The sequence below is a fragment of the Neopelma chrysocephalum genome, unplaced genomic scaffold, assembly GCF_003984885.1.
Source record: "Neopelma chrysocephalum unplaced genomic scaffold, ASM398488v2 Primary Assembly neopelma1_65c, whole genome shotgun sequence".
Classification (NCBI taxonomy): Eukaryota; Metazoa; Chordata; class Aves; order Passeriformes; family Pipridae; genus Neopelma; species Neopelma chrysocephalum.
Window position 1 is genome coordinate 795,370 of NW_020897724.1, and position 26,375 is coordinate 821,744.

Here is a 26,375-nt window from a genome sequence, read left to right on the forward strand (position 1 = left end):
GCCGGGGCGGCGGGGCCGGTGAGCCGGGGCGAGCTGGGACGGGGGGCACGGCGGCACCGAGATGGGCCCCGGCAGTGCGGGGCTGCTGCGGCGGGGACGGGCAGATCCCGCGCCCCTCGCGGCACGGCCCGTGCCGTCCCCCTGCGGCGGCCGCGGCCCGAGCTCGGTGTGGGGCCGGGGAGGGTCGTGCCGGGCTGAGAGCGCCCCGGGAGCCGCGTGACGTGGGGGGGGAAAAGCGCGGGCACGCGTGGTTAACGTCACTTTTGTTCCTTTCGCTTACCGTTTAAATTCCCAAAGCAATCGGTGCTGTGAGGCGCTTTGGAAAGTACCGTGCTTTAGAGTTGAAGAACTTGGTGAGCTTGGTATTTTGGACATCCATGTATGCGTATATATAATTTTTGGATACGTAGGGTTCATGCGACTGAGTATTTCTGCTTTAAAAAAAAAAGTGAAACTTCTTTTGAGGTTCAAAACAATGCAGGGGCAGATGTGATGTTATGGAATGTATTCCATGGTGTTATCGTCTTTAAATGCAAGAGAAGCTGAAGGAGTGTAATTAATGAATGCAGCACGTAGTTGGAGGATAAGAAGACTTTATTGCTTATCACAGTTTTTCTGGTGCTGTGTGACTGGCCCTTAGGTTGCTTTGTGTTCCTGTAAAGCTAAATTCATGTGCTGTGGGGCAGCCTGAGGATTAGTAGAAGTATTTGTAAATCATTTGAATAATTTGAAGCTCTGTTTAAATGCAAAATACTATGTGCTTACTACAGGTATGTATAGTTTTGGTAGCCAGTGGAAAGCCAATGAATATGCAGTTTAACTTTTCCAGCTGAGTTCAGTTGCACCTGTTTTGTATTTACTGTTGAGCTGTTCTTGCCAACCTGCCTTCTGGCTTCTCTTCCTGGGAGGGTGCCCTCAAAGTTTCAGGGCACTTTCATGTCAGCAGCTGTGCAGTTGTGTGATCCACACAATGGATGCCATGGACTTCAGTGGTGTTTCCCTCAGACTGGCTCTCCTGTGCTGCAGGTGATGAGGAGCATTCCTGTGTTAAATAGGAATAGCCAAGGCTGTGCCCATGTCCATTATGAATTTAACATAAATAATGCAGGTTCAGTGATGCAGCAATTCTTAAGACCATGGTGGTTTTTCTGTCTTACGTTAAAAGGTATTCAAAGCATACTTTTTTTTTTTTCCCTCTAGCAGGTGGGAAGAATGAAAGGAAGGGGGGATGAGAGGATGTTGAACCTTTTTGTTTGGCTGTATGATGGAAGGAAACAGGACGGAGAACGTCTGCAATAGATCGTTGGGATGGCTTCAGAGACAAGAGAATGATGCTAAACCATGGCTCTGGAAACTTTCTAATTGCTTTTCTGCTGCTGAGAAGGCTTTGCCTTGTGGTGCAAAAACGGTAATTCCTGATTTTCCCTAAAAGCACAGTTGGTCTCCTGGTGTCAAGGGGGGGGGTGACTGACCGAAGGTCGGAGTGGGGAGGGGAGGGAGAGGAGACAGCAGTTCCCACAATAAATACAAAATCTGCCTGGGGATTTAAGGCCTTCAGTTGTGTTTGTAGCACTCCCATCAGTGTGGGGAGAACAGGCAGGTTGCTCTGCTTGACAGGCTTTACTCTCCACAGCTGTTTGGGATAATACAACTGACTGCTGAAGAGGTGTGTAAGGCAGCTTCCTGAAAGCTCTCCAGAGTTATTGCTGAAGAGTTGAGTAGAGGGGTAATCTTCATACTTCTAGTTCTTTATCTGTTTGGCTTGGAGGCAAATTTAGTTTTCTGAATAATAATTATTATTATATAGTAGTTACAGAAATAGTGGATATTATTCTTCACTGATGTCTTAATTTTTCCTTAGTTCCACTTCTTTAAATGTTCCTTTTCTGTAGTGTATGTGATTCTGTACATTTAAGATGAAAAATGTTAAGGAATAGAAGGAATAGTACAAGACAATTAGGTACTTGAGCAAGTGAGCTCCAACTATTAAGTGACATTCATGCATGTTCAGTCTGATTTTAAGTAAAGGACATGGGGGAAATGGATAAGCATATTGCTGTCTTCATGTGTCAGGGGTTAGGAAGGCAGCTGCTATAAAATCTGGAATTTAATATGTAAATCAGTTCCAGACAGATCTTTGGCAGAGTTTATCTCTGTGAGATGTGGCGTCAAGTGGAGAGGAATGGTTTTGAAGTTGGGTGATCAATTATTCATTAATGTGTAGTAGGAGATGCATTAAATTCAATGGAAAATAAAAGTTGTTCAAAGGCTCTGGAGCAGTGTGTTCTGTGCAGGTTATCTCTTCTGACCTTGACTGTTCTGTGCTACTTCTAACCTTGCTTAGTTCTTACTGCTGACATTAAAAAAAAAACCCCACACCTGTTTTTGTCTATGCTTTTGTCTGTGCATCTTGATATCTTAAATCAGAGTAGGCAAAAAACAGTTGTGAAACTTGAGTCTTGTTTGCCCTCTGTTGCACTGATACAGTTTCTAATTTTTTGAAGTATTAATCTTTTAATGCATTACTCCTTTAACTTTAATTTTAAAGTCCTTATTTAAATACAACTTATGTAACTGCAAGTTGTGAAGCTTTTTTACATAGTATCCATATGTGTTTCTTCTTACAAAGAATCTCTCAGCCTTAGGCAACAGTTTTCTGCTTTTTAGATTCTGTTTAATAGACACACTGCTATTTGGTTTATAGCTTTTCGGGTTTGTTGCTTCCAACAATATTCTGCTGATACCAGTATACCTAAGGCTGGCACACATAACTGGCATGTTTCTTCTAATATTTTTACTTGTTCAATCAGTAAGGTAATACTAGTCATAAAGATAACACCTTAAAAAGTTTCATTTATCATCAAAATTGTAACAGTCTAAAAATATGCTGCTCATCCTCTGAAATTGTTGCTTTGTTTATGTATCCGAATGTAACCGAGCTTTCCTTTTTCCAGAAGGATTACATGGAGAACAAGAAAGCTGCTGTGGAATTGAAGGATGCTTCATCTGCTCACAATGCTGGCTCTAAACTCTTTCCAGCTGTGCCGCTTCCTGATGTTCATCCTCTCCAGCAACAGCAGTTACAGCTCTCCCCTGGCCCCAAAGTAAGCTGCTGTGCTCATGGCTCTGACTCTTCCTGTCCTCCACAGATGCATTGTGGTGGTGGTGGTGGTAACTTGATTCACCCTGGCACAGTATTAGACTCAAAAAGCACTGGGACGATAACTTGTCAAGTGGGGTCAGGATTTGCTTACCAGTCTGCATCTTCACTGAAGAACCCTCCAGCCAGAAGCGGCCTGGCAGGAATTTCCAGTGAATTCTCTGGCATGTGCGTAGAAAACAGTGTATCCTCCTGTCAGCATCTGGCCTGTTGTGGGAAACTCCATTTCCAGCCCTGTCATGGTAATGTGCACAAACTGCATCAGTTCCCAGCCCTGCAGAGCTGCACATCTCCTGGCTATTTCCCTTGTCCTGAGTTCACAAGTGGGGCTCCAGCCCACCTGGACGAGCACCTTGCACAGTCGGAGCTCACATCACGTGTGTGCGCCAACCCTCTGCACCTAAACGTGGCCCCTCCCGTTTGTCTGAAGGGCTCTCACTACTGCAGTGACTGCTTGAGCAAGGTTTGTACACCTCACACTTCTCACTTCTTAACTGCAGAATGTGGTTAATGCTGAAATTGTGTTACTTGAGCAAAACACCAGCTTCCATGGGTGCAGCCTGCACCCCCCTAGTTGGTGATGCGCAGCCCAGGTGCACCAGGTACCCTTTTGGAAGCTGATCTCTTTTCTGAGGTAACATTCAGTGCAATGGGAAGACAAAGGAGCTATTACAATGCTCAGCTTCCAGGGGATTTGTAAAGTACTCAAGTGGAATTGTTACTGGATTTGAAAGACAGTTATCTCTTCTTCACAGCTGCAATTAAGCTGTTCCATAGTATGGACTCTGACTAAAGGCTAACAACAGTTAACATGTACCCTTGGGCAGTTGATCAGTAAGGAGCCATTTGTAAGTCAGGTGATTCATCTTGTGCTAACAAGGACATTCTAGTTTTGGTTTAGTTTGGTAGGTCTTAGTTCAGCCTTGCCAAATTTGTAATTTATACTTCGGTACCAATTCGGTCCAATTCAGAACTCATTAGAACTGTGTTTGAATATTACTAGGAATTCCAAATGAAATATATTATTTCATTTGCAAGATGTGTTACTCTAACTTCCAAGCTTGAGTTTCCAGTAGAAGAGTGAAATGTCACTTCAATAAACTAAGTGGTGACTTCAGTATATATGGAATTATCACTTTTTTGGGAGGGGGAGGAGGGCGTTTCAACCTTGTGCTCTGAATTGTGCAGGTTTCACATGCGAGGTCTTTGGGGTTTTTTTTGGTTCTTTTTTAAAACATATTAATACCACTTAAAGGTGGCACCTCTTGATATGTTGAGTTTATTAGAACCTTTCCTTTTATTGGGAAATCTAGAGCTAAGTGTACTGGGAAAGACTCTAGGATAGCAGCATCCTTTATGCAGTGATAATGTTGTTAATTAACTTTGTTGAGTACATCTGAACTTCAATTTGTTGCAGAAGGGAAACTGAGTGTTTCTAGCATGGACTGGCATGTATTAATATTGTATACTAAATGAACATGTATTTTGAAAAATTGTCCTAACAGCCAACCAGAAACAGCTTAGTCGATGCTGCTAAAATCTGGCCAAATATTCCTCCTCCAAGTGCACAGACTGCACCTGTTCCAATCCCAATCTGTAATGGCTGTGGAACCAAAGGAGCAGGAAATGAGAAGAGTTTGCTGCTGGCAAGCAGCCTTGGCAAATCACCACAGAAATATGGTAAACCACATTTGTTTGAAACTTCCATGTAGTGCATGTCCTCCTCTTAAATACTGTCGCAGAGCAAGAGTTCTCTTAAATTGCACTGTTGTCTGGAAACTTCTATGAAGTCATAGAAGACCAAACAGTAAAAAAATATTTTGTCTCTGTTTTGATAATTCATGGCTTGCATTTACATGTTTTGACTACATAGTTAACTTACTGTATTGTTTGCGTAGAGTTTTGGTTTCTTTATTATGGGGTTTTTCACTTTTTTAAGAACTAGAAAAAGAAATTGTGAGGACTCAGAAGCTGTTTTGTTCTGATGGTGTATAGAGCCATACTTTGAAAAGCATTTGCTTCGTCTAGTGTCTATTATCCCTTCATATGTAATAAAGGTGTAACACTTATAATTACAACATAGCTTTTAAAGTATTCTTAAGAGGAAAATACTGTGTGAAATAATTACATGGTCTTTCCACAGTGTTAGTACTGCTTCAGTTACAAAATCATCAGGTATGACAGTTATAAACTTTAAAATGTCATGGAAGAATAAGAAATTGGATAGTTTTACTGTTACTTTGAGACTACATCAATTTTAAGGTGTGACACCCCAATTAAATGTCTTTACAAAATAGAATTCCAGTGAATCTTGTCAAAGACTAACTAGTCAACATATGCCCAAATAAATATGACAGTTGTCTGGTGTGCCTTATTTTAAATTCTCAACTTTAATTTTGCTTTTGACCTATGAGGGTTCTGTGGCATTCCTCGTGTTTCTCTTCAGGTTGTTTTGTGGGAATGAAATGGCTATATAGTGTTAGTTCAAAATTAAGTAGATTTTCAGAGTGCAGAAACTTAGCCTGCAGCAGCAAAAACTCTTAACCTCACTGTCCTGAGCTGTAGGATACCTCTGTTTGTTCCATACTGCCTTAATTTTCTGTAATCACCATCATTATACTGGTAAGCTCATCTAGTTTTGTTTAGATTCATTATCTAATGCACAATGTAAATTTGATCAGATTCCATGTTTCACTTCTATTACTGATACACAACCCACTGAATTTGGTGTTGCACAACCTCAGACAGTTTTTTGTGGCAGATACCACCTCAGCACTTGATAATTTTTTAAAAATACATTACTTGATTGTTTGAGAGCTTAAAAGTAAAGTCAAAGTTGTCTTGAATCTTTATCCTAATTTGACAGTGACTAAATTTCTATTAAAGTCTGGTTTGTTTGATTCCTTAGTAAAATAAAACTGAACTTGCATTCCTGAGCATGCCATTCATAAAGCTTCCCAAATGGAAATTTTATCGTATGTTAAGTTTAATACTTTTGATATTTGGAGATAAAAATGAGATGTGTTCTTAAACCTGTACAGGGTCTCCCGAAGTTGCAATAACAGGCCAAGTTCTGGAAAATTTGCCCCCCATTGGAGTCTTCTGGGATATTGAAAACTGCTCAGTTCCCACTGGCCGTTCCGCTATAGCAGTTGTGCAGAGGATTCGGGAGAAGTTTTTTAAAGGTCACAGAGAGGCAGAATTCATCTGTGTGTGTGACATTAGTAAAGAAAATAAAGAAGTTATTCAGGAGCTAAACAACTGCCAGGTATCAAAACAGCACCTGCTGGGTGTTCTTGCTTGAGAACTTGTGCCCTTTGAGTGTGCCAGCAGTGGTTCATGTTCACTAAAGCTTTGTTTGCTTCTGTGGGTTTAGTGCATGAGCTTATCTTCAGTTTATGGGTGGGATCTTCAATTCTAAATTTTTTTTGGTGGGATATTTTTAAAATCTGAAACCGCATTCCATTATCTGTAGGTTACTCTTTTAGTGAGAGAATTTTTATTTCATTCAGTAAAATGTGGTGGTGGAGTTTTTGTGTTATGCTTCAAATCTGTGACTAAATGATTAACCTAAAAGAACTAAGATTCTGTGAACTTAACTTTTTTACTTTGTTAGTGAATACTGTGCTGATTGGTAAGGACCCTAGTGGTGTTGATGGAGGCACCTTTAACACTACATATTTTTCCATATTTTTCCTGTTTCTTGGTATTTTTTTAAAGTTTTTGCACTAGTTTCTATGTCAGAAATTTCCACCCCCTAAACTGCAGATATGATAACAGCTAAACAGTTTATCTGCTTGTGTGAGGTAAAATGAATCGATAGCAAATACTTGCTATGTTTGTCAACCCTCTATTTCAACTGCAGTTTTTTGGAATGCTTTTAGGGTCTGTAAGTTGTGATCTTTAACACACAACAGCAGAAGTCATCCTGGAGACATTGCTGAACAACTAGGGTTGAAGTTCATTGCTCATTAGAACAGTTTGTGATTCGTATGTGTTCTATTTCATTCATGTGTACATTCATTTATCTAAAGAAAAGGTGCATGTGAAAGCTTGTATTTCAACTTTAAAACGACTAAAGCAAGCAACAGTTCACATTGAAGCTTTTCTTTAGAGTGTATCTATGTATTTCCACAGGTGACTGTTGCACACATCAATGCTACAGCCAAGAATGCTGCTGATGACAAACTCAGGCAGAGTCTTAGGAGGTTTGCTGATACACACACTGCACCTGCTACTGTGGTTCTTGTGTCAAGTAAGTGTGGCACTCATCTACAGTGCAGAATTCAGTTCCTCTCTTCAGTGGTGCTTTTGCATATGACACTGTTTTGCTTTCTAAGGGTGGTGTTTGGGACCAGCTTTAACTGAACTGCTGAAGAATTCTTAATGTCAGTGGCAGGGACAGTAAGATGAGAACTTGGCTTAGTTCAGTCAGTGCAATGATCTGGTGTCTTGTTGAGTGTCAGTGGGTATGTGAGTAAATACTGTCTAAAGTTAGCTTCAGCAGGAAGCTGATAAGGTAAAACTCATTGGGTTGTGTTGTAAAACTCATTTATGGTCTGAGTAAAATGTATTTGTTTTTAATTCACATAGCAGTGTATTATGCAGTTAAATATGCAACCACTCAGCTGTTGAGTTGCTGTGTGCTGCCCTGGATTTCTCTGTAAAGCTAAACAAATGTTTGCTAAAGAAATATCCAGTACCAGTCCAATGCCCTACTGATGAATTGTTACAAGCTGCTATTAAAAGGAAGCCCTTGCCTTGAGACTGAATGCGAACTGCTGACTTAAATTATGTCTGTCGAGAAGCCTTATAGCTGTTGATGCTTTTTCATTGCAAAGTTTTAGTGATAACTAGAACTTGTCAAGTGAGATTTGCAGTTTTGTTTCTTTAATCAGTTTGGGGTTTTTTTTGAGCTTTTTCAAGTGCTTCCTTGCCTATTTTATGTTTTTCTCCAGCGGATGTCAACTTTGCTTTGGAACTGAGTGACCTGAGACATCGACATGGTTTCAGAATAATTCTGATACATAAAAACCAAGCTTCAGAAGCACTCTTACATCACGCTCATGAGCTTATTTGTTTTGAAGAATTTATTTCAGACTTGCCACCGAGGTTACCACTGAAAGTGCCGGTAAAGTTTTTAATTCTTGATGTAACAGATGTTTCCAAGTGTCAAATTCCATTTCTGTGCTCTAATTTAGGAGGAGAGCAGGCTGAAATTATGTGTTAGTTATGGTGAGGCATTATGTCTGCCACCTATCTGACCATTGTCTGTATTTCAGTTACTATCATGGGAATGTTTGCCTTCTGTTTAAGACTGAAAGAATGAAATAATAAAATGAGAAAGTAATTAAAAAGTGAAATAGCAAGGTCCTGTTCTTATCAATAAATATTTGACCAGATAAGGTACCTTACATGCTTTTCTTTCACACACAGAAAGTTCGGGTAAGAACTTAGTTGTGCATTGAGACATCTCAGTGCTTTTTTAAGTTTTTAGTAACTGTGTCTTTTCTTGGGTTTCTGTCTTCCTTGATGATTCTCTCTGGATTTCTTGTGCTGTCTTTGTACAGCACTCATGGATTTTTCTTTCTCTGAAATAACTTCCTGAACTATGTGTTCACATGCCTGTATAGAATATATAGAGTGTTGGATGGGTAGCAATGATGCTTCCTCATCTGGAAGATTGATCAGGTACTGATCCATTGGTCAAGGACTCTGTAGTCTCTTTGAACTTTAAATTATATTGGAGATGGAAGTTTGAGAATCTAACCTGGTATGAGAGTTTTCCAAACAAATTGTGCTGCAAAAGGAATGACTTGAGGGTGGGACGGGGGTGGTGGGAGGAGGGCATATGTCACCAGAACCAATGGAAAACGGCTGGTTTTGAACAAGAAGATATCCTGACATAATCAAATTAAAATCTTCCTCCTTTAAACAGGCTTGCCATACACTGTTATATGTCTATAATCTGCCAACAAACAGAGACAGCAAAAGTGTCAGCAATAGACTGAGGCGTTTGTCAGACAACTGTGGAGGGAAGGTGCTGAGCATTTCTGGGAGCAGTGCAATCCTCCGCTTTTTAAACCAGGAAAGTGCTGAACGGGCTCGGAAGCGAATGGAAAATGAAGACGTTTTTGGTAACAGGATTGTAGTGTCTTTTACTCCCAAGAACAAAGAACTTAATGAAACAAAAAGCTCCAGCTTTGTGGGAACTGAGAAGGTCAAGTCTCCCAAAAAAATTAATAAGAGCACAAAGCTGTGCCTCCTCAACAAAGACTCAAGTGATCAGTCTTCTGGTACCAAAGGCTCTGCTGGGAGGGGATTCCAGATTCATGGATCTGTCATCAAACCCACAAATGTTAAAAGTTTACAGGTATTGTTCTACCTTGTTCAATATTCTTGCTTTTTCTTGTGTTATGAGGGTTGCTTCTGTTAGAATTCTCACTTGTCCCATTAAATGAACAATTGTAATGTATAGTGACACTGCTGAATGAGAACTGTATTTGTATGCTTGGAAAGCAGATAATTAATTTGAGGGTTGTTGTTCCCCCTTTGTGCCCCTTTTTTCTCAATTTGGAAATACTGCTGCTACTTAGAGCCTTGATTCCTAACCAGTTTTGACTTTTGCACTGGTAATGAGTCTAACATCTAGTGTGTTCCATTTCAAAGAGAAGTAAGGTTAGATTTACCATGTACCGAATATTTCAACTAATTGACAGTCTACTCTCTTGTGTCACAAAATCAAAAACTCCTTGTTACGAAATGCCAACGAAAATGCTATTGTCAGTCATCTAGGCTTCCATCAGAAGGAAAGCCTCTGGCAAGGGATGTCTGGTGCTTTTATGCTGACCTTTTATCTCTTTCTTATAGGAGCTGTGCCGCCTTGAATCAAAGAACATCAGTAGAAATGCGGAAAACCAGCAAGAACATCTAAGAGAAGAAATTCCTTCTCCTCAGAGTAACTCTAATGCAGCGGTTTCTGTGTCTCTGGCAACCAAAAAACTGGGAGCAGGAGAATCATCCTCTAAAAGTAGTCAGAAGTATGTTTAAAAATAAAAAGATGTCAATATTAGTTACTTTTTTAAAAATGTAAATTCTGCAACATAATGTGTTTTCTTTTTCTTATATGTATTTGTAAATAGAAAAGAGACTTCTGCTTCCAGGAGCATTACCAATTCCCCTGTAGATAAAAAAGATAAAGATGAAACTGTATTTCAGGTCAGCTATCCCTCTGCTTTCAGTAAGTTGACGGCCTCAAGACAGCTCAGTCCTTTGCTCGTGTCTCAGAGTTGTTGGTCATCTCGGTAAGTGTCTGTCTTGTTTGGGAGGTGAGACTTCACCAATATGTACATTGATTTTTGACAGCTGTAAGTGGAGCTAAGTGTGTGCTAAGAACATTTCTTATTTCCACTGATTTATGTGGATACAAAAGAAATCCAGGGTGGTCCTGCATGACAGCTAACAGAGGTTGGACATAAAGAGAAGGTGGAGTGAACAGTTTTTCAGAAACTTATGATGTGGCAATTGTTTCTTGCAAACTTTGACTTTAAAGCTTCTAAAAAATCCTCAGAGGTGTTATAAACATCTTACTCCTCTTAATTTCAGTGCCTTTGACATTCCCAGTAGACTTCTATCCAGACCCATTCAATTCTCATAAACTTGCATATCTGGTGTTTGCCAATTATTAGAATCAAGTGAAGGAGTTTGGCTTTGTAATGTGTTAATAAGAAAGTAGAATACTTGGTGCCAAATATGTTATTAAAGTGGGTGACTTTGAAACATAATATGAATGATTTCCTTTCTATACAAATACTTGTTGTGATGTTTTGCTTGTGGTGGAATTTGTTTTGTGTGCACATATATATATACACTAGGAAAATCCGTTCAAAGTGCTGTATTTGTGCACTTGATCTGTGTCTATTTTCTGAGTGATTTGTATATATAAGAATTGTGCAATAACTTCTTTAGCTCATAAGTGTTTTTATTTTACCCAGGAGTATGTCTCCAAACCTTTCAAATCGATCATCTCCACTCACATTTAATGTAGTAAATCATACCAGTGGTACAGACTGCCCTGATCCTTTTGCAAATGGAGCAGACATTCAGGTCAGCAACATAGATTACAGACTGTCCAGAAAAGAGTTGCAGCAAAATTTACAAGAAATTTTCTCAAGACATGGCAAGGTAAAGGCACAAATTCCTTTAAATCTGTTTAAGTACTTTCTATTTATGTGTTTAGGGGCATGTTTATTGTCTAGCTTCAGGTGAGCAGCAAGCTATCTGAGCAGGACTTTTAAACTTTATTAAAAGGATATACTGTGTTTTTTTCCTTTAAAAAGACCAGATCATTACTTGCACAATGTTTTTAATTTCCATGTGGTCTTCATAGATCTTGTATTCTGAAGTTTTGCATATAAAATTCCTACTAAATGGCTCATTAGTCATGCAGGGAAGAGAGTTAGGCTTTAACAGGATAACCTTTTTAAGCTGTAAGGCTGAATTCCTAATGCCAGCTTAAAAAAATCACAGTAAAAACTTGATTTCTGAATAAAAAGTGATCCAAAGCAGGGAGAGTGTGAATTGGTAAAAAGCAACTATGGAAGGCAAGGTCACTTCTGCAGCAGTGCTATTTCTGTCTGATCTGGGGATGACATTCTTCTGGCATAATCTTCTACGATGGAAGATGATACTGTTGTTAATGAAATACTATGAATTTGCCTTGGTCCAGGTTCCCTGCACTTGGCTTTTGTTTGCATTGTCCTGATGGTTGTTCCCTCAGGACTCAGATCCTCTTTGCATTGTATTTGGCTCTTGGCCAAAGCAAGAATGTGCTACTCAAGTGGTGTCTTGCCAGGGGTTAATGTCTTGTTATAAATGTATGAGGTGTTTTCTTCCTCAGGTAAAAAGTGTCGAGCTCAGTCCTCACACAGATTATCAGTTGAAGGCCATAGTTCAGATGGAAAATCTTCAAGAAGCCATCAATGCTGTCAACAGTCTTCACAGATACAAAATTGGCAGTAAGAGGATCCAGGTCTCATTAGCAACAGGAGCTGCTAGTAAATCACTGTCTCTACTTAGGTAATAAGCATTTTTGGCATCTTCTTAATTGTCCTGGCATGTGTTTAGTAGCTGAGAGATGATTTCAAATACTGATTAAGGGAATGGCTGGGAAGTAAAGTCAAATCTGTCATGTGACCTGATGAATGTGTTAAATACAACTAGGTTAGTTTTCAGTTTAGCGCTTTTATGCTGCTTATATTTTGAGTTGCATCTGAAGAGACTAGATCTCTGTTTAATAACTTCACTACTCTTACTGCATAATGCTGATATACCTTTAACTTAATTTGTGCAACCGAGTTAAGGTTGCACTTGGCATCTTTATTTTTTATTTGCTCCAAGGAAGCGCATGTGAATTGCCTCTTTGAGGATGGGTGCACAGTTGAAATGCTGTTGATGTTTCCTTGATGTGTTTTCTAGATGGAAGATGATAAAACTAGAGTGCTGATGCTAGTGAGAATACAAGTATTTAATTTTTTCACACTGAAAGAAAGCATTAGGAAAGAAGTTGTCATTGTTTATTCACAGAATGAAACTAGTGCTTGCATTGTAGAGTGTTCTACAATTATGTACTACTTGCTATTGTATAATTTACAAGTTTATTTGATTCTTGCCTGTTCAAAGTTTGTAATGTAATAACCAGGCTTGTAACTTTTAATGCTGCAGCTTTGTTGCTTTTTAAAGAGGCTCAAATCTTACCACCACCTATGAAAGACACAGAGACATGACCTGAGGAGTTAGGAGAAACATTACTACTTGCACTCTCTGATCTGAAATGACAACTTCTGTAGTGCTGGAATGGCAGAGAATGCAATTTGTCCTGTTTTATTTATAGTTCATAAACTGCATCTGTAAATATATCACCAATTTGAGCTGGAGTCTAATTATAGTAGATTAATTTTGTGCTAATGCTGCAAAACCTCTTTTATAGCTCAGAAGCAATGTCCATTCTGCAGGATGCCCCTGCTTGTTGTTTGCCTGTGTTCAAATTCACAGAAATCTATGAAAAAAAGTAAGTTGCTGGTTGTTTTTCCTTCTTAAAAAGAATATTATCTTGTGGGATTGTTTACAGTGACTTATAAAGAGTAACAGAATGGAGAGTTATGGAATTTTATGGGTAGATGTTACAGCATATTTTGTATCCAGAGACAATGACTGGCCTTAGGGGGTTCTACTTTCAGTATTTTACTTCATTTTTCTACATTGGTGTGAATAAGTTAGTTACCTCAACACTTTTCATAGAATAGTTTCTAGCATATTCCTGTTTATTAAATAAAAAAGTAGAGATTACATCCTTGTCTTAACTCTGTTTATAATGTGCTTGCATTTCAATCTTTTTCTTTTAGATTTGGTCGTAAGTTAATTGTATCAGATTTATATAAACTCACGGATACTGTGGCCATCCGTGACCAGGGCAGTGGGAGGCTCGTGTGCCTCCTGCCCAGCAGCCAGGCCCGCCAGAGTCCTTTGGGATCTTCCCAGTCCCACGATGGATCGTCAGCAAACTGTAGCCCTATAATATTTGAAGAGTTGGAATATCACGAGCCTGTTTGTAAGCAGCATTGCCTGAATAAAGACTTTATGTAAGCTGTGTATAAAATACTATAAAACCTTACAAAATATTTGAACAGCACCTGTCATGTATAAAAGTCTATTGAAGTTGAGGTATATATGTTCTCAGAGTGTGCTCTGGACACTTTATATGCTTACAAGAATAAGTCAGAAAACAGTGAGGTGGTACAGTGAATTTTCTAGGCAGTTCTCATGGGTTAGTGTGTCTGGGTGAGATGATTGTGTTCCAGCACAGCTGCCAGGATTGAACACCTTTTTAACAGGGACTGGAAGATACACTGTGTTCCTCTGGTTATGGAGGAGGGCTGTACATACTAGAGAGATTTCTATTAGCCTGAATTTTATAACATAACTGTAGCTGGAACTGATGGTTCCTCTTTGTCCTCCAGCTACATTTAGTAAGTGATTCATACTGGTTTGAAGGTTTCCTCAAGCCATGTGTCAAGTTTTTGGTTCCATTCAGCAAGAGCCAGGTTGTGCTACTAGAGCAGTTATTAGGTGTTCACTGGTATATGCTGCTAAAATTTAATTTGAAAGTTTTAATCTAATGCTAATAGAAATGTAGTCATCTCAGTATTACTTCTGGAAATTTGCTGTAGCTGTATTAATTTTTTGTGGGGGAAAAAAAGGTTGTTTGTGACTGTACCTAGTGCTGTTGTCAGCTGGTAGCAGTTATATGCGTATAGTATAATGTTTACTGTGGGTGTGTGTGAGCACAGACATGCTATGCTAAAGCTGTGTGTAGAGCAAGCATATAAACTTGAACCTCTTATTTTTGCAGTGAGCACGAGTTTGATCCAGATTCTTACAGAATCCCTTTTGTGATTTTGTCTCTGAAGACGTTTGCTCCTCAAGTTCATAGTCTTCTACAGACACATGAGGGTACTGTGCCTTTACTAAGGTAAAATATTTTAATTTATGTTTTTAGTGTAAGGCTGAAGATTTTTAGTGTAGGTTGAAGATTTAAAACCTTATGGAAGTTACTTATTGTGTAAAAACTTCAGTTCCTCTATAGCAAACAAGTGCATTATGAAGTTATTACTTTTAAAATTCTTGTTGAGCAGAAACAGCACATTTACTTAAAATGTGTATTCTATAGAAATTTCTATAATGTGCCAGTAATTTGTTGAAGCTTCTTGCTCATGAATTGTCTCAAAATAATGATATTTTTCAGAAAATTGTTGGTGGTATTTTAGTGTATAATGGAAGCTCCTCTTTTCTTCCCAAGTTTTCCTGATTGTTACATGTCAGAGTTCAATGATCTTGAAATGGTGCCAGAAGGCCAGGGTGGTGTTCCTTTAGAACATCTGATTACTTGTGTTCCTGGAGTTAACATTGCCACTGCCCAAAATGGCATTAAAGTTATTAAATGGATACATAACAAACCACCGCCTCCTACTGCAGGTAAAAATCTGTTTAAAACCCTTTCTCTAAAAGGTTTTGGGGTTTTTTATGCTAAAATACTAAGCTAATAAATTCTGCTAATAAAATAAACACATTGTATAACTGTTAAACTTGTTACAAGGGAAAACTTTTAGCTTGAATATTCATACTTATTTTTTCCTATGCTGTAGCTTCTGTCCGTAAATAAAGTGCAGTGTTTAGTGGAAGATTAGTGAAAGGTTCAATAATATGACTCTTTTTTGTTTGTAGATCCTTGGCTTCTACGTTCCAAGAGCCCTGTGGGCAATCCACAGCTCATTCAGTTCAGCAGAGAAGTGATAGATCTCCTCAAAAGCCAACCCTCCTGTGTCATCCCCGTCAGTAAATTCATCCCAACGTACCACCACCACTTCGCCAAGCAATGCCGGGTGTCTGACTACGGGTATTCCAAATTAATGGAACTGCTGGAGGCAGTGCCTCATGTGCTGCAAGTGAGTGATACAGCTCTGTTCCTTTTGACTTGGGGAATTGTATCTGCACCTGTCCAAACTACTGGCTGGTGCTGTAAAATAGGTGCTGTGCAATTACCTAGCCCACCTTGTGAGAGATGGTCAACTGAACCTTGGTGGGTAATTGTATTCTTCTTTGAGATGCTGTTTCTGAGTCGTTTTTATTGTGCCTACCTGTTCTGGGAAAATTAACTCTTCATTTAAGCCTCTGGAATAAAGTTTGAAGCTGCTTTTTAGCTGTGGATTGTGCTGGGGTAAAAGTTTTTAATTGTGCTGTGTGTCATAAGAACACAGTAAATACTGAGTGCTCACGAGTGGGGCTGAAATGTGTAGTTTGTGATTGAAGGATTTCTGTGTGAAATCAGTCATGTGATCTTATATTACAAAACCATTATGGTCACATTATTTTGAACACCAGTTGGCTGTAGAATTTGTAAATAAACAATACAAATGTGTGAAGTTGCAATAGCATTCATGGATGAAGCAATGAATTTTGACATATGTCTTAGTATGGAAAGTGTGCGGCTTCATGAGGCTGCTGTTCCAAGTGCTGTCTCTACAATAGTCTTTGTTTCTCACCTACTTATACTGGAACTGGCTTTGAAATACCTTTTACTGAGGATGCTAGAGCTGAGTGACCAAATAAAAGTTTTCTTTCAGATCCTTGGTATGGGCTCCAAACGCCTGTTAACTCTAACACACAGAGCTCAGGTGAAGCGCTTCACTCAAGACTTACTGAAGCTACTCAAATCCCAGGCCAGTAAGCAAGTTATTGTGAGGGAATTCTTACAGGCTTATCACTGGTAAGTTATCCTTAATGAAACAAGAAAAATTCTGCAGGACATGGCTATCAATGGTGCACTTTAAATCTTAGTACAAAGCTGTGGCAACTATATTGACCCTTCATTGTGATGGGGAATTTCAAACTTCTAATGAAAACAAAAATTAAAAGTTGTCTGTCATACTTTACTGCTTTCTTTAATACTGGGTTCATTTAATTTCATGGGAGTTGGTAAATGGGTTATTGTATTTCATTAGTTCTCTTTGAAACCATGGCTGCAAGGTTGGATTTAAGCAAGTAGGTCGTGGCACATTAAGTTTTCCCTTTATGGTTCATGTTAGTGTTAGGCTTTCTTTAGAGGGAAATATAAAATGAATAGATTGATTGTCAGGAGTTACTCTTACTACTTTATCTAGCAATGGCAAAAATTAGGAGTAATACCTGTCTGGAACATTCTGTTCTAGCATGATAAAAAATAGGGGTTATTTTTTAAGAACCAAAATGATGTTTTTCTTAATGTGAAGATGGACAGCAGTAGTTGATGTACTCTGAGCAAGCCATAGCATCTTAGAGCTACCTGTGATCTACCTTTACATGTGTTCTGTTGTGCATCATGTGCCAACAGCTCCTTTCTAGGACTGCACTCTTCTGTTTCTACTGTTGGCAAAAATGCATTATTGGTTGTTTCTAAATGTAGAGTCAGCGCTGGCCACTTGTTGAATAAGAACATATGTGAAGTGTTCTTGCTTCTGAGAGATTTTGGTCAGAGAGGTGGGAAGAGTAAAATGCATTTTAATGTATTACTTAGTATTTGGGAAGCTTAATATGGTGTTTTCCAGGATATGGTCTCTGCCTTCTCTTGAGACCTATTCTCATTTAATAGTGTATGTCTGTAACTAGTAAGCAAATACAGATTTAGTAGAAGTGTTGTCATATGGAGCTGTATAAACAGAACAATTACATTTTTCCTGAGATGGAAAACTGTTACTTTACATTGTCACTTACTACAACTAGTCTGAGGCACCCACTGGTTGATATATACAGCTCTTTGTTCTCATGACAGTAGATCTTACTTTTCTGGTTAGAATGGATTTCTAGGTTTCCCCTGTTTCACTGGGTAGTATTACTGCCAATATGAGAATTAATTTTTTATGATTTGAGGCATATTTTCTCAACTTTCAAAAAATGTATTTTTTGCCTACACAGCATGCATTAAATACTTGTGTTACACACAGTCATCTACAACTTTCAGGTGCTTCTCTAAGGACTGGGATGTTACTGAGTATGGAGTGTGTGAACTGGCTGATATCATATCAGAAATTCCAGATACAACCATCTGTTTGTCACAACAAGACAGTGAAATGGTAATTTGTATTCCCAAAAGAGGTATGTCCGTGTACATTTTTTGTACTGTTTCTAAATAAATTGTTCTTTGACTTTATTAAAACTGTAGTAACTCAAGTGTATAGGAGTGACTTATATTTTTTTTTTATAAGGATGTTGCTAACTTCTAGCAAATCAAGAATTTGTCTTTCTTTTTACACTTGTAATGGAACAGACAGGAAAACAGGTGCCAAAACACATAAAAGAATGTTACTCCTTCTCCATGTAGTTAAGCTTTCTTTGGAATGATTAGAGAGTGGTTGTTTCCATACAGAAAACATACCAATGTAATTGGCTATTTAAAACCTCCTAAAGTGCTGATCACCTGAGTTTTTTGACTTTAAACAAGTAAGTTTTGTAAAGGTCTTCAGTCCCAGACAAAAACAGTGACTTACAGGATATGTGAGTAGTCTGAAAATCAACCATCATACTTTCTCATTGTATTCTGTTGCATTGTATGTGTTGTGATGTGGCTCTTGCTTTTTTTTTTTTAATTTTAGAACGTACACAAGAAGAAATTGAGAGAACCAAACAGTTTTCCAAGGAGGTGGTGGACTTACTGCGCCATCAACCGCATTTTCGGATGCCCTTCAATAAATTTATTCCTTGTTACCACCACCACTTTGGTCGTCAGTGCAAACTCGCTTACTATGGTTTTACAAAGCTACTTGAACTCTTTGAAGCCATACCAGATGTCTTACTTGTAAGTTCTGAAATCTTAAGCTGTACTGAAGCATTTTTCTGGGATCAATACAACTGTTTCAGCAGGGGTTATTTTTCTCAGAAACTTTAGTATGAGTTATAAACTATGCACCTGTAATGTGTAGACAGCTGTATTTAAGAAGATCTTGTGTGATAGCTACTCTGGTAAAATGGTCCAAGGCTTTGAGCACGTTCAGGAGGCTATCTGTTGACAAATTCAAGTTTTCTAAATGGGGTTACATCAGAAAATTCAGTGCCTCCAAATTAGAGTGAAGATTCATTAAATGGTGGAGTCACTGTCCCTGGAGGTGTTTAAGAAGAGACTGGATGTGGCACTTGGTGCCATGGTCTAGTAGACAAGGTGGAGGAGTTAGGTCAAAGGTTGGACTCGATCTCAGAGGTCTTTTCCAAACTAGTTGATTCTGTGATTCTGTGTAAAGTTATGTTCAACTTGCTTTTAAAATGGTTAACTATTTAGCTGCTTATTTTGTAGTATTTCAGAAGTTGGATAGTTTTGCTTGCTATATAAACAGCTTTTTGAGTTGGCTGAGCCCTGCTGTGCAGCAAACCATTGGCGAGCGCTGAGTTTTAACTGCAGACCACACTTGGTTCATCCAGTCAGGGTAGGTCACTTTAACAGTGTAACTTCTCTTTTGTAGGTACTGGAATGCGGGGAAGAGAAAATCCTCACCCTCACAGAGGTGGAACAAGTGAAAGCAGTTGCTGCCCAGTTCGTGAAGCTGCTGCGGTCGCAGAAGGACAACTGCCTGATGATGGCAGACCTGCTGCCCGAGTACAGCAGGACCTTTGGGTACAGCCTGCGCCTGCAGGACTATGATGTGAGCTCAGTGCCAGCCCTGATGCAAAAGCTCTGCCATGTTGTAAAGGTAAACTTGTGTCTTTTGTCATTTATGCATGCAAGGTTGTGTTAAGGAATTTTCTGTCTCAAATGACATGTCTCAGTATGTGGAATGAGGGGTATGGCATTGAGTCGTGAGGATTTTAAATGGAATTTCTGTATTCTTATGATACTCTCTTTTTGGTTTTTTGTAGCCTTGCAGCGTTCTCTGGGAACACTCATGTTTATTTAGCATATAATAAGGAAAAGATTGTATTATAGAACTTATTCTAACAATACAAATTATTTTTTCCCCCTGCCTCACTTCTAACTGTGAAAAAATAATTTTCTAGTAACTGTAGTAGTTGTCAGTCTCCTAATGCTTTAAATTCCTTTTTTGAGCTATGGTTTGAGACTTTGACTCTGAATGTAAATAAGTAGATGGATTTATATGTCAGTGAAAAAGATGTTACAGTTACATGGATGTGAGCATATTGGTTTAGTTGCTCCAGGTTTGTTAACTTAGCAACTGGTGTTCAGGCTGGAGCTCAGTCAGGTCCTGTTGGCTTGGAACAAAGAGTAAAATCATACCTACAGTGGGGACAGAAACTGCTACACAGCTATATGGATCTTGTATATTTAAATATTTCCATGTAACTAGCTGGATTCTGAGTGCTTTTGGCTGGGGGAATATCAGATGCTGGTGTGTAGTGTCAGATATAGCTCTGCTCAAACAAACCCCAGCTACACATCTTATTTATTAATCAGTCTCTTCCCTGTCCCTAACTTCATTGCTGATTCATTTTTCCAGGTTGTTGACACAGAGTCTGGCAAGCAAATTCAGCTGATAAATAGGAAGTCTCTGCGGACTCTGACTGCCCAGTTGCTGGTCTTGCTGATGTCCTGGGATGGAACATCCTTTCCCTCTGTGGAACAGCTTAAGCAGCATTATGAAACAGTCCATGGTACTTCACTTAATCCATGTGAATATGGATTTATGACCTTAACTGAACTCCTGAAGAGTCTGCCTTACTTGGTTGAGGTGTGTAAGCTCTTGCCTTCCTGATGTGCCTCATACTTTGAAAAGGCATTGTGACTAGAGGATATGGAGGTGTGTGCTCTTATTCTTTCTCTTTTTTCTTTTTCAAATAGGTTTTTACCAATGGTGCAGCAGAAGAATACGTCAAGCTTACAAATCTGTACATGTTTGCAAAGAATGTGAGGTCCTTACTTCACACTTACCATTATCAACAAATTTTTCTTCATGAGTTCCCAGTAGCATATAGCAAATACACTGGAGAAGTGCTGCAGCCTAAAGCATATGGATGCAATAATTTAGAAGAGCTCTTAGGAGCAATTCCACAGGTGTGAAGAATTCTGTTTTGCACAATTACGTTGAGATTTCTGCATGGATTAAAAGTAGTTGCACAACCACAGTTTCTGTGTATTGGGGTGAATTACTGGAGCTTATAGCAGTCATTAAAAATACAAATTTCTGAGGAATCTGGACTGTGTAATGAGAAAAAGAAAATAAACCAGCACACATGGTTAAAATTTTGCTTAAGAACTGTTCCTGGTAAGGTTGTAAACATCCCTGGCATTTTATGGAGTGAGTGAATAGATTTTCTGTCTTTAGTGAATAAATGGTTGTAAAGTCCTGAAACCTCATTTGGATCAGGGTGCATTTTTGGGTTTAGGAGTGCAGAATTGTGGGGCTTTATCAGAAGTGCCACACAGTGGAATTTTGCTGTGGCATATTCTTTTCATCCACGTGTCCTAAGTGCTCTAGGATAATTTTGTGACCCAGTTTATGCCTATAAGCTTTTCTGTATATAAGTCCTTTGAGTGGAGAGGGACAAAACAGAATTTTGCAACTCCATGTTTAAACTTTTAGATTTGTAAATATATAGTTACTACACTTTCTGGCTCTGTGGTTTGCCTTTGGCATCAATTATTTTGAGATAAAGCTTTTACTTGGGTAATGTAGTACAAGTTGGCAATGTGATTTAGTTTGCTTTAAAAAATAATGTCAGTGCAAAGCTGGATGAAAGGCAGGGAGCAAACTGCTTTGGGCTTTGAGCTTAACATATGCTGATGTTCAATTCTGCTTTTTTCTCAATAGGTGGTCTGGATTAAAGGACATGGCCATAAGAGAATTGTGGTCCTGAAGAATGATATGAAAAGTAAGCTATTTCAATTTTTAGCAGTATCTTAGTTTTCTTTTTTTTTTTTTTAAGAGGCAACTTGACAAAACTAACCAAATGAACTTGCCTTTTTGTAGCTCGTTTTAGCTCACCTAGTTTTCCCCCTGCTGATCATGTGGATGATCATGGAAATCAACTTGCTGACAATAATGGGCATATGATGGAGACCCCAGGATCCACGTCATCAATGGAACTAAATCTAGAAAGACCTAGCACTGGTAATGTAAAACTGATTTATATAACAATTTTATTGTCTTAGGGGAAATAAGCAGATTAATTGAAGCAGTGTGGGGAAAGGTGTGTGAGTTAGTAAATATTAACTTCTTAAATATGCTTTATGGCTTGAAAGCTTGTTGAGTTTGAGTATACAGTTGGGCACGTGTCCTCAGCTGTCAGTGTATGCATGTGTCTGTAGCTGCTGGGGTGCTGCTTCCCATGGACTGGGGGGGAATTTTAAGTCTACAGGTATTAAGCTCATGAGAGAGGATGGTCAGTAGCAGCTTCTGCTGCCAATGTCTCCTGTGTTATGATGAGAATATAGTGCTTTTCTATGGTGTTTTTATGTTGCATTTGTGTTATTTGTTTGCAAATAACAACGGCAGTTCTGTTGGTGTAAATCTGTCTCCAAATAAAAATAACTGGGAAACTGTGACCTACTTCATGTTGTGCTGTGGTCTCCAATTCTTTTACTACCTGCAGGTTGGAGAACTTGTGAAATGGTTCTTGAGTTATTTCAGGACTCTAGGCTTGTCCCTTTCAATAAGGGCAAATCACTTTATTTTGAAACTTTCAACTTAAATTTCACATGTAAATGTGTTAGTACATAAATAGCTGATAGGATATTGGTGTATCTGCAGGGGAGTTGTCTGGTAACTGGTCCTTCTCTGTTAAAGACTGTTCTGTAGGACTTGTTTCCTCAGTTCTTCTATTACACGAGTTTGGCAAATACCATATTTTTCTCTAGGGATATGTTTACTCAGGCAGGCAATAGCTGAACATAGTAGTGCTTTGTCTGATGCATTGTATTTAGTTAGATGCTCCTGATGCAGCAAGTGAATCTGAGGTTAATTAGCATTGATTACATTAGCTTGGTATTAATATTTCAAATACTGAATATCTCTCAAATCCTCAGAATTCCATCTGGAGACTTTACATTTACAAGCTCTGAAACAGTGACACCTTCACAGCTTAGAGACATTTTGAAAGATGTTCCCTTGTTTTTTGTAGTTTCTAATCAAACAGAGCAAGAGCTCCTTTGCCTCACAAATACATCTCCTGTTGACCTGCTGTGTGAGCCAGTCCCTTCCTGCCTGCCATCCCCACAGCTGAGACCTGATCCCGTGGTTCTGGAGTCTGCAGACCTCATCCAGTTTGAGGAACGCCCTGCACCTCTCTCTGGTAAGATTTTGCCTGCCTGTGTTGTGTTACTTATGGAAGATAACTTGACAATTTGGAAAACAAGGCATCAAGTTCCATTTAACCACATCAATATGTGTATATATGACACACTGGGATGTGTTGGGAACACGGGGGGCTTCCATCAGAAACTCCAGTACTGACCAGAAGTACCCTGCTGTGACTCTTACAGGGAACTTACCCACCTCTAAACTTGCATTTGGCCAACCTGTAGCAACCTTTTCACACAGTCATTTCATAGTGCTGAGCACTGAGAGACTTAATGTGTGAGAATTAAATAGTGCTAAACAGTACATGATGCAGATGGAGCCAGAAGCAAACATCACCTCAGCTGCAGAGGTGAACATGACACATTTTTTTGGCTTCAAATCAGGCTGATAAGTTCTTTTTTAAGTATTTTATTGCCTAATACCAGATAAATATTCTTTATTTTTCAAGAACAGAGCATCAGTAAATTGAATGGTCTTATTTTATTTATTTTAGAAATAATGATTTTAACAGAAGAAGAAAAACAAAGAATTGTTACCACAGCTCAAGAAAAATTGGTCTCTGGGTCTGTGGTATCTGACACCACAGAGAATGCTTCAGTGCCTCCCTGTCAGTCCTCTGAAACCCAAGTAAACAAGGAAGCAACGGACAGCCCAGCCAAAAAGCAACACAAAAACAAGGTGAAATTGGCAGCCAACTTTTCACTTGCACCTGTAACCAAGCTTTAACTCTTTCTTTTTAGTGTGAAGGACATATACCCATGGACTGCACAAAGTAAAGCTGTTTGTTAGCCCAGTTGTATTTTAATGAGAGGCCTAGAGGAATTAATTTGTATTTAATGTATTCTGTGAAGATTTTGTTCCTTTTACACTGAACACAGCTGTTAGCAGAGCAGATTTTTTTCTATTACTTTGAAAAAAAATCTGGCATTTGTTAAATTATTCTTAAATTTTACAGTTTTTCATAAGTGTGTTCAGTAAAAGCAAAATATTGATTCAAAAATGGAACAGATTTTATTTTCTTTAAGCCTCGTTGGTGATGTAATCATACATGTAGCATATTGTATTCTATAGGCTGTTGCTTACTGGTATTGTTTCAGACAGTATTAAGAAATGCATGATTTGTTTTTTCAAAAGCCTGTTGAGAAATTTTTAACTCGCTGACCCAAAATGACAAGAGTGAAGGGAGTCGATTGTCCTCCAGAGGAGAAACTTGTTCTCTGACCTTTCAGATGACTTGTAACTGCATGGGAAATTCTTGCCTAAAGATGTCTGTAGAAGATTATGTGGATCTTGTGTAAAACTTGTTTTAAACGTGTTGTTTTTTTCTGTAGCTTTCAGTTCTGTTTAGGAGCTTTCCAGGACACTGATGCTTTAAGCTTCCCTCTTACCTTTAGCTTGTCTGGCATGGGTTTGGTTAAGGAAAAGACTGTCTTGGGGTCATGAGTTTAAGATACAGACACACACATTTTCTTTGTGTCTAGAAATGAAGTTAGGAAGATTCTGATATTTCTGAAATATGCATTTAATGCATAAATTACAGATAATGGAGCGGGTCTTATTAAAGTGGTTTGTGATGGAAGGTCCTGATGCTATTTCCACCTGTAAGGAAAGTTCTAGCTACATGTGGAAATGCTAAGGTTGTTCTGCTTAACCTTGTTTTCTATTTTTAAGCATGTTCAGTAAATGGGAAGCTCGTTCTTTGTGCTGTCTTTTAGCTGTGTCTGTTTTTATTCTAAGAATTACTCCTAGTGTTGGAAGCTTTTTTTGAATTGTGGTATCTTGTGTTGGCTTTTGAAAGGGCCAGCTTTGGAAGAGAGGTGAAGTCAGTGGATGACCTTAACTCTAGTTAGCAGAATCGTCCAGTGTGTGAGACTTTATACCCATTCTGGGTAACCATGGCATTTACAATGGGTTGTATTTGCCAGGCAGCAAATAAATTGCTTGTAGTATTGAAAGAACCTATACTAGAGGCTTTCCACTGGCCAACAGAGTATTTTTTTAGATGGATTCTATTGTAATATGCAAGAGATGGAAACAGGCTCTAATTTCTCAGCCAGCAGCAGGAAATGCCACTGAATAATGGCTATAGACAGAATTTTACTAGTCAGATTTTGTTATAAAATCTTTTATATTTAGGCAAGTATTACCAGTAGTGAACTTAGAGCCATTGTAAGTGCAAAGAAACACTTGGAAGTTTTTCTGAGCATTCTGGCACAGTATTTTGAGTCCTTAGTAAACCTCTACAGACATACTGCTATAGAAAAAATTTAGAAGTAAATGTTCTTGGAATGCTTTTAATGAGTTAAATGCAAGAAGATCTGCTTTCACCTGAAGTTTGATAAGGTTAACAGTGATCAGTCTAGATCTTTGTTTCAGAAGAGCACACATTGGAGAAATGACCAGCCAGGAATCATATTTTCATGAGATGCAGCTACAAGTCGTCTGGAGTACTAAAGAAAACCAGGTTTTTGCTTCAGAGGAAAATATGGTATTTGACAAAATAAGTGTGGTGGTTCTACCACATCTGGAGGTCAGCATATCTTATCTGGATTCGTGTGTGATTCTGCTGAAATCGCTGTTTGAAAGTAATAGAATAATACTTTTGAGAAGTTGTGTTCATAGTGTAACAAAATAGCTAATTGAATTGCAATATATTTTTTTATCCAAAGGGTTAAATGAATGATGTGACTTACAGATTTAAAAGCATTACAACCATGAAATTCTTTAATTTAGCAAATAAATGTACTACTTCAGATTCATGTTTGTTTAAAAGAAAAAATGTCACTGAAGCCCTCGATTAATGCACTATCTTTTTTCTTGGAATGGGAGAGAGAAGAAAGAATTCTTTTCTTAGCTGTCTACTTTGTTTGGACACTTTCTTTTGTGGCTCAAGTGCTGTTTTTTGTGTGTTGGGACCAAACAGTTGTGTCAATAAAATTTTCAAGCAAGCAAAACTCTTGTCCTTGTCTGAAGACTTGAAAAAAAACCAACTCTGTCCTAGAATCCTTAACTTGCTGTGTCATGTTAAATTTAATTATTCTGACAGAACAGAGATCTAAAATTTGAGTTTTAGTGAAGACTAAAACATTGTAAATTCTGGAGAATGAGGCTTTTCCCAGTTGTTGGAATTGAGCTGTTAGCAGATGGACTCAGTATCTCTTACTGCTCTTTTGTACAAGGTTATGTTTAGGGCTTATTTTGAAAAGAAACTGTACTGTTTGTCAGCCTAAGGATTAAAATGGAGAAAGGAGTGTAAGTGTAACAGTTGGAAGTCAGGTATTCCTCCTGAGTTTGTCTCCTGAGATTTCAAAATTGTCACAAATAACATCATACAGAGTGTTACTGTGGAATAAAGTTAACAAGTCACTTCGGAGTTATAG

At 38.6% G+C, this 26,375-nt stretch overlaps 1 protein-coding gene across 3 annotated transcripts; it reads left to right on the top strand.

Moving 5' to 3' along the window:
• MARF1 (meiosis regulator and mRNA stability factor 1) lies at positions 1-25,949 on the top strand. Of its 3 annotated transcripts, none has more exons than XM_027684288.1 (27): positions 1-18; positions 1,201-1,408; positions 2,955-3,623; positions 4,666-4,840; positions 6,202-6,428; positions 7,298-7,415; positions 8,119-8,291; positions 9,099-9,533; positions 10,031-10,200; positions 10,303-10,464; positions 11,155-11,344; positions 12,060-12,238; positions 13,149-13,229; positions 13,564-13,800; positions 14,571-14,690; positions 15,018-15,193; positions 15,443-15,663; positions 16,342-16,484; positions 17,715-17,848; positions 18,346-18,548; positions 19,207-19,434; positions 20,197-20,427; positions 20,538-20,750; positions 21,508-21,568; positions 21,667-21,807; positions 22,817-22,987; positions 23,489-23,721. In XM_027684288.1, the coding sequence occupies exons 2-27, from the start codon at positions 1,262-1,264 to the stop codon at positions 23,719-23,721; spliced, it is 5,238 nt and encodes a 1,745-aa protein (XP_027540089.1). In that variant the 5' UTR covers positions 1-18; positions 1,201-1,261. The 3 variants fall into 3 exon arrangements, with proteins under 3 accessions (XP_027540089.1, XP_027540088.1, XP_027540090.1); XM_027684287.1 differs by lacking the exon at positions 1-18 and adding an exon at positions 256-353 and having other exon boundaries at positions 23,489-25,949; XM_027684289.1 differs by lacking the exon at positions 1-18 and having other exon boundaries at positions 1,304-1,408; positions 2,959-3,623; positions 23,489-25,949.
• The last annotated feature ends 426 nt before the right edge of the window (positions 25,950-26,375 follow it).

What these genes read in the sequence shown, in the direction of transcription:
- MARF1 (XM_027684288.1), top strand. Translation starts at nt 1,262, where the DNA reads ATGATGGAAGGAAACAGGACGGAGAACGTCTGCAATAGATCGTTGGGA. An exon ending in GGTACTGTGCCTTTACTAAG is followed by an intron (nt 14,691 to 15,017) that starts GTAAAATATTTT and finishes TTTCTTCCCAAG; the next exon opens with TTTTCCTGATTGTTACATGT. An exon ending in AGCTCTGCCATGTTGTAAAG is followed by an intron (nt 19,435 to 20,196) that starts GTAAACTTGTGT and finishes TCATTTTTCCAG; the next exon opens with GTTGTTGACACAGAGTCTGG.